The sequence below is a fragment of the Oncorhynchus gorbuscha genome, unplaced genomic scaffold (assembly GCF_021184085.1).
Source record: "Oncorhynchus gorbuscha isolate QuinsamMale2020 ecotype Even-year unplaced genomic scaffold, OgorEven_v1.0 Un_scaffold_12123, whole genome shotgun sequence".
Classification (NCBI taxonomy): Eukaryota; Metazoa; Chordata; class Actinopteri; order Salmoniformes; family Salmonidae; genus Oncorhynchus; species Oncorhynchus gorbuscha.
In genome coordinates this window covers 1-7472 of record NW_025754540.1, presented here as the reverse complement: position 1 = coordinate 7472, position 7472 = coordinate 1, and the positions used below count along the sequence as shown (strand labels likewise).

Here is a 7472-nt window from a genome sequence, read left to right as displayed (position 1 = left end):
GACTGACAGGATGTCTTTACTGTTAGGACCAGCACCACCAGACTGACTGACAGATAGGACCAGCACCACCAGACTGGCTGACAGGATGTCTTTACTGTTAGGGCCAGCACCACCAGACTGACTGACAGGATGTCTTTACTGTTAGGACCAGCACCACCTGACTGACTGACAGGTAGGACCAGCACCACCAGACTGACTGACAGGATGTCTTTACTGTTAGGGCCAGCACCACCAGACTGACTGACAGGATGTCTTTACTGTTAGGGCCAGCACCACCAGACTGACTGACAGGATGTCTTTACTGTTAGGGCCAGCACCACCAGACTGACTGACAGGATGTCTTTACTGTGCCTTTTGCACACATTGTATATAGACTGCCCATTGTATATAGACTGCCCATTTTTTCTACTGTGTTATTGACTTGTTAATTGTTTATTCCATGTGTAACTATGTGTTGTCTGTTCACACTGCTATGCTTTATCTTGGCCAGGTCGCAGTTGCAAATGAGAACTTGTTCTCAACTAGCCTACCTGGTTAAATAAAGGTGAAATAAAAAAATATAAAAATTAGGACCAGCACCACCAGACTGACTGACAGGATGAGCACCTGCTAAATGACAAAAATGTCAAATGTAAATGTTTTACATACAGATCTCAGGTAACATTCTGAGTATGTTGTCTAACAGCACTATATCACCAGGTAACACTCTGAGTATGTTGTCTATCACTAGCAGCACCATATCACCAGGTAACATTCTGAGTATGTGTAAATGTACTTGGTGAATCAAATTCTGAAGTGATGGAAAGAAAGGCTTTTGGAGGGATACTGAGCTCTCTGCGTTCCCAGACCCCCAAGTTGTTCCATTCTATACACCCCACTAGAACAAGCCCCTCTCTGTTGTCTCCATTTTAATTACCCTCTCTTTTAATTGCCCCGACGGCGTAAATCGTGTCGCTGTTTGTTTTGTTCAGTGTCTGTCATTGTTACTTTCCAAAGCTGGGGCGGTCGTAGCCCCTCTGTAAGGTTTTCATGGAAACCGTGACTGGATGCCAAGATGGTGCTTCAGGGGTTGGGGTAGGGCAGAGTGTGGGGACTCTTTAGGGGGTAGGGCAGAGTGTGGGGACTCTTTAGGGGGTAGGGCAGAGTGTGGGGACTCTTTAGGGGGTAGGGCAGAGTGTGGGGACTCTTTAGGGGGTGGGGCAGAGTGTGGGGACTCTTTAGGGGGTAGGGCAGAGTGTGGGGACTCTTTAGGGGGTAGGGCAGAGTGTGGGGACTCTTTAGGGGGTAGGGCAGAGTGTGGGGACTCTTTAGGGGGTAGGGCAGAGTGTGGGGACTCTTTAGGGGGTAGGGCAGAGTGGGGACTCTTTAGGGGGTAGGGCAGAGTGTGGGGACTCTTTAGGGGGTAGGGCAGAGTGTGGGGACTCTTTAGGGGGTAGGGCAGAGTGTGGGGACTCTTTAGGGGGTGGGGGCAGAGTGTGGGGACTCTTTAGGGGGTAGGGCAGAGTGTTGGGACTCTTTAGGGGTGGGGCAGAGTGTGGGGACTCTTTAGGGGGTGGGGCAGAGTGTGGGGACTCTTTAGGGGGTAGGGCAGAGTGTGGGGACTCTTTAGGGGGTGGGGGCAGAGTGTGGGGACTCTTTAGGGGGTGGGGGCAGAGTGTGGGGACTCTTTAGGGGGTGGGGGCAGAGTGTGGGGACTCTTTAGGGGGTAGGGCAGAGTGGGGACTCTTTAGGGGTAGGGCAGAGTGTGGGGACTCTTTAGGGGGTAGGGCAGAGTGTGGGGACTCTTTAGGGGGTAGGGCAGAGTGTGGGGACTCTTTAAGGGGTAGGGCAGAGTGTGGGGACTCTTTAGGGGGTGGGGGCAGAGTGTGGGGACTCTTTAGGGGGTAGGGCAGAGTGTTGGGACTCTTTAGGGGTGGGGCAGAGTGTGGGGACTCTTTAGGGGGTGGGGCAGAGTGTGGGGACTCTTTAGGGGGTAGGGGCAGAGTGTGCGGACTCTTTAGGGGGTAGGGCAGAGTGTGGGGACTCTTTAGGGGGTAGGGCAGAGTGTGGGGACTCTTTAGGGGTAGGGCAGAGTGTGGGGACTCTTTAGGGGGTAGGGCAGAGTGTGGGGACTCTTTAGGGGGTGGGGGAAGAGAGAGAGTACTCTTTAGGGGGTGGGTGCCGAGAGAGGGTACTCTTTAGGGGGTGGGGGTGTAATGAGAGTGGACTAGGGGTGGGGGCAGAGATAGGGGACTAGGGGGTTGGGGCGGAAAGAGGGTACTCTTTAGGGGGTGCGGGTGGAATGAGAGTGGACTAGGTGTGGGGGCGGAGATAGGGGACTAGGGGGTTGGGGACGGAAAGAGAGGGTACTCTTTAGGGGGTAGGGTGGGGGCGGAAAGAGGGGACTAGAGGGTGTGGACGGAGAGTAGGAACTAGGGGGTGTGGATGGAGAGTGGGGACTAGGGGTTGGAGTGGGGGTGGAGAGGGGACTAGGGGATGGAGTGGAGAGAGGGGACTAAGGGGTGGAGTTGGGGTGGAGAGAGGGGACTAGGGGTGGGATGGAGAGAGAGGAGGCTAGGGGGTGGAGTGGGGCGGAGAGAAGAGACTAGGGGGTGGAGTGGGGCGGAGAGAAGAGACTAGGCAAGTCAGTTAAGAACAAATTCATATTTACAATGACACCCTACACCGGCCAAACCTGGACACGCCGCTGGGCCAATTGTGCACCGCCCTGTGGTACTCCCAATCACGGCCAGTTGTGATACAGCCTGGGTTCGAACCAGGGTCTCGAGGGACACCTCTAGCACTGAGAGAGAGGTTATGGACAAACGTGTTGCTGACAGGATTGCGTGGACTGTTCTAAAGTGTGTGCACACACACACACAAAAGTACATACACAAATGCATGCACTGAACTCCATTTCACTTTAACAGAGTTTGGCTTCACGGTCACTTTGCTAGCAGATCTATTCTTTATTCACTGATGTAACAAATATTAAATATTGTCACTCCCTTTTTCTCTCATCCTCCCTGTTTCTGTCCCTCCTCCCTCCCTCTCATCCTCCCTGTTTCTGTCCCTCCCTCCTACCTCCCTCTCATATCCTGCTTTTTGTTCTCTTTTCTGTCTCTATATTTCTCTGTTTCTCTTTCTTTCCTATCCTCCCTCTGCCTCTCCCCCCCTCCCCTGTTTTTTCTTGCCTCTCTCTCCTATCCTTCCTCTCTCTCTCTCCCCCCCCTGTTTTTTCTCTGCCTCTCTCTCCTATCCTTCCTCTCTCTCCCCCCTGTTTTTTTTCTCTCTCTCTCCTATCCTTCCTCTCTGTCTCTCCCCTGTTTTGTCTCTGCCTCTCTCTCCTATCCTTCCTCTCTCTCTCCCCCCCTGTTTTTTCTCTGGCTCTCTCTCGTATCCTTCCTCTCTCTCTCCCCCCTGTTTTTTCTCTGGCTCTCTCTCGTATCCTTCCTCTCTCTCTCCCCCCTGTTTTTTATCTCTTTCTCTCCTCCAGTGAGAACGTGAATGCATACTGCCTTCACATAGCAGAGGATGACGGGGAGGTGGACACAGACTTCCCCCCTTTGGACTCCAATGAGCCCATCCACAAGTTTGGTTTCAGCACTCTGGCCCTGGTCGAGAAGTACTCGTCCCCCGGCCTGGCCGCCAAGCAGTCCCTCTTTGTACGAATGTAAGTCCTATAAAGAAACCATAACATAGTCCTTCCTTTGGCTCAGTTGGGAGAGCATAGCGCTAGCAACGCTAGGGTTCTGGATTCAGGGCGTGTAGCCTTGTGGTTAAGAGAGTTGGGCCAGTAACTGAAAGATCGCAGGTTCGAATCCCCAAGCCGACAAAGTAGAATATGTGCCGTCCTGCCCTTGAGCAAGGCAGTTAACAACAACTACTCCGACTGCTGATGACGTGAATGTCAATTAAAAAAATATTTAAAAAAATATTCAACTGTTTCCATCCCTAGATTTGACATCCCTAGATTTGACATCCATAGATTTGACATCCCTAGATTTGACATCCCTAGATTTGACATCCCTAGTTTTGACATCCCTAGATTTGACATCCCTAGATTTGACATCCCTAGATTTGACATCCCTAGTTTTGACATCCATAGATTTGACATCCCTAGATTTGACATCCCTAGATTTGACATCCCTAGATTTGACATCCATAGATTTGACATCCATAGATTTGACATCCCTAGTTTTGACATCCCTAGTTTTGACATCCCTAGATTTGACATCCCTAGTTTTGACATCCATAGATTTGACATCCCTAGATTTGACATCCCTAGATTTGACATCCCTAGATTTGACATCCATAGATTTGACATCCCTAGATTTGACATCCCTAGATTTGACATCCCTAGATTTGACATCCCTAGATTTGACATCCCTAGATTTGACATCCCTAGATTTGACATCCCTAGATTTGACATCCATAGATTTGACATCCCTAGATTTCAACACCTACTTTTTTTAAAATCTTGAGACTGAGTTAAGATTGTTAAGGGGGAAGAAGGAAAACAGTACAAGGCAATCCTTTTTAGGGTCTATTTCCACTCAAACAGCATGCAATTCACATGGTGCTTTTCTTGGAGCATAGCAAACTGCTGACCAAGGGAACGTTATAAGGGAACATGTGGCCTCCATATTAGCTGTTAAACACGAAAGACAGAACAATATGAGATTTTAGCCAGGCTTTGTAATACAGTTGATCTGTAGATTCCACCTGTCAAACCTTCACTGATTGATTGTGCACACAAAAACATTTGGACACGCACACTCACACGCACACAGTTATTATGCCCCATAACCAAGAGCCACATACATGGTGACGATGAAATGCTGTTACCCCGGATGGACATATTATTTATCCAATATGTATTTTTTCTCATAAGACTATTTGTCAAGCAATTTGTAAGCAGCGTCCAAATACAGGGCTTCGTCCGTCCGATAAGCAGTCCGTAATGACAGTCTGATTAAAACGAGCAATCAGATTCTGATTATGCATTTCCTCCAGTTTATAATTATAGGCCGTTTTCAATTTCAAAAGCTTTTCACTTTCACATACCTTTCTTTTTTTTTCTCCTCTTCTGCTCTGTTTTTCAGCAGAGGAAAAGTGTAAAGGCCTAAGAATCCTGAAAGCCTTGCCAAAATGAAAAAGTGAAAGCCAATCAAAAAAAAGTTTAAAAAAGAACCCTCCTCCTACCCAATGAGAAATGTGTATTTCGTCAGTCGCAAATCCAGGAAAGGAAACAACCACCTCCCCATCACCAAGTCTCCTCCTCTCCCACCACCCTTTATTTCCCCGAATATTCATCACAGCGATCGCAATGATTCAAGTCCAGATGTCAAGCTGTAAACTCGTGTTGTACGTTGTATTACGCTCTAAATTTTTCAGCTCTGACTCGATTTCCTTTTGGCACAGGACCCTGTCTGGAAACCAGTCCCCCTTTTACCCTGTTTGGGAACCAGTCTCCCGTTTCTCTCCCTCCTCCCGAGGAACACTTTGTTTATTGAATTGGATAAATGAATTGGCTAGTCATTAAGTATGACATGGTTATATCAGGCTTTAGTTATCAAGGTAGATTTTGTTTCTAAATTGTCAGGCGATATGCTCTGACATAATGTGTAGATGCGTTGTTGTGTTTTAATCTCTGTGTAATAAAATATGTTAATCTCTGTGAGAGTGGGGCTAGGAGATGTTAATCTCTGTGAGAGTGGGTCTAGGAGATGTTAATCTCTCCGCGAGAGTGGTTCTAGGAGATGTTAATCTCTCTGTGAGAGTGGGTCTAGGAGATGTTAATCTCTCTGTGAGAGTGGGTCTTGGAGATGTTCATCTGTGAGAGTGGGTCTAGGTGATGTTAATCTCTCTGGGAGAGTGGGTCTAGGAGATGTTAATCTCTCTGTGAGAGTGGGTCTAGGAGATGTTAATCTCTGTGAGAGTGGGTCTAGGAGATGTTAATCTCTGTGAGAGTGGGTCTAGGAGATGTTAATCTCTGTGAGAGTGGGTCTAGGAGATGTTAATCTCTCTGTGAGAGTGGGTCTAGGAGATGTTAATCTCTCTGTGAGAGTGGGTCTAGGAGATGTTAATCTCTCTGTGAGAGTGGGTCTAGGAGATGTTAATCTCTCTGTGAGAGTGGGTCTAGGAGATGTTAATCTCTCTGTGAGAGTGGGTCTAGGAGATGTTAATCTCTGTGAGAGTGGGTCTAGGAGATATTAATCTCTCTGTGAGAGTGGGTCAAGGAGATGTTAATCTCTCTGTGAGAGTGGGTCTAGGAGATGTTAATCTCCCTGTGAGAGTGGGTCTAGGAGATGTTAATCTCCCTGTGAGAGTGGGTCTAGGAGATGTTAATCTCCCTGTGAGAGTGGGTCTAGGAGATGTTAATCTCTCTGTGAGAGTGGGTCTAGGAGATGTTAATCTCTCTGTGAGAGTGGGTCTAGGAGATGTTAATCTCTCTGTGAGAGTGGGTATAGGAGATGTTAATCTCTCTGTGAGAGTGGGTCTAGGAGATGTTAATCTCTCTGTGAGAGTGGGTCTAGGAGATGTTAATCTCTCTGTGAGAGTGGGTCTAGGAGATGTTAATCTCTCTGTGAGAGTGGGTCTAGGAGATGTTAATCTCTCTGTGAGAGTGGGTATAGGAGATGTTAATCTCTCTGTGAGAGTGGGTCTAGGAGATGTTAATCTCTCTGTGAGAGTGGGTCTAGGAGATGTTAATCTCTCTGAGAGTGGGTCTAGGAGATGTTAATCTCTCCGTGAGAGTGGGTCTAGGAGATGTTAATCTCTCTGTGAGAGTGGGTCTAGGAGATGTTAATCTCTCTGTGAGAGTGGGTCTAGGAGATGTTAATCTCTCTGCGAGAGTGGGTCTAGGAGATGTTAATCTTTCTGCGAGAGTGGGTCTAGGAGATGTTAATCTCCCTGCGAGAGTGGGTCAAGGAGATGTTAATCTCCCTGCGAGAGTGGGTCAAGGAGATGTTAATCTCTCTGTGAGAGTGGGTCTAGGAGATGTTAATCTCTCTGTGAGAGTGGGTATAGATGTTAATCTCTCTGTGAGAGTGGGTCTAGGAGATGTTAATCTCCCTGTGAGAGTGGGTCTAGGAGATGTTAATCTCTGTGAGAGTGGGTCTAGGAGATGTTAATCTCTGTGTGAGTATTAAGCCAGCTGAAGTGACACAACCTCAGCCCGACATGTGGTCATCTTTTCCTCTGTCAAGTACATGGAAAACGTCTCTCTTGGTTCTTTGGAATCAATTTCAGGTATTTATTAAAGGCTGAGGAAGGAGTGATTTGCTTTGGTTCGTGGAGAATTTGGGTCAGCCCTTACCATACTGTTAATTTCATGGACGATTAAAGAGGACAGTTTACCCCCAGTTGGGAGTGGGGTGGGGATTCCAACGCTCTAACCACTAGGCTACGCTGGAGCAGTTTACCCCCCGGTTGGAACAGTTTACCCTCCCAGTTAGAACAGTTTACCCTCAGTTAGAACAGTTTACCCC

At 48.0% G+C, this 7472-nt stretch overlaps 1 protein-coding gene across 1 annotated transcript; it reads right to left on the bottom strand.

The window, feature by feature from the left end:
* Positions 1-1062: 1062 nt before the first annotated feature.
* On the bottom strand, positions 1063-2113 carry LOC124030493 (early nodulin-75-like; the record flags this gene model as incomplete). The annotated part of the gene is made up of 3 exons (XM_046341820.1): positions 1063-1363; positions 1423-1665; positions 1753-2113. Coding segments are annotated over 3 exons (905 nt in total), but the record flags the coding sequence as incomplete, so codon positions are not given.
* Between the last annotated feature and the right edge of the window lie 5359 nt (positions 2114-7472).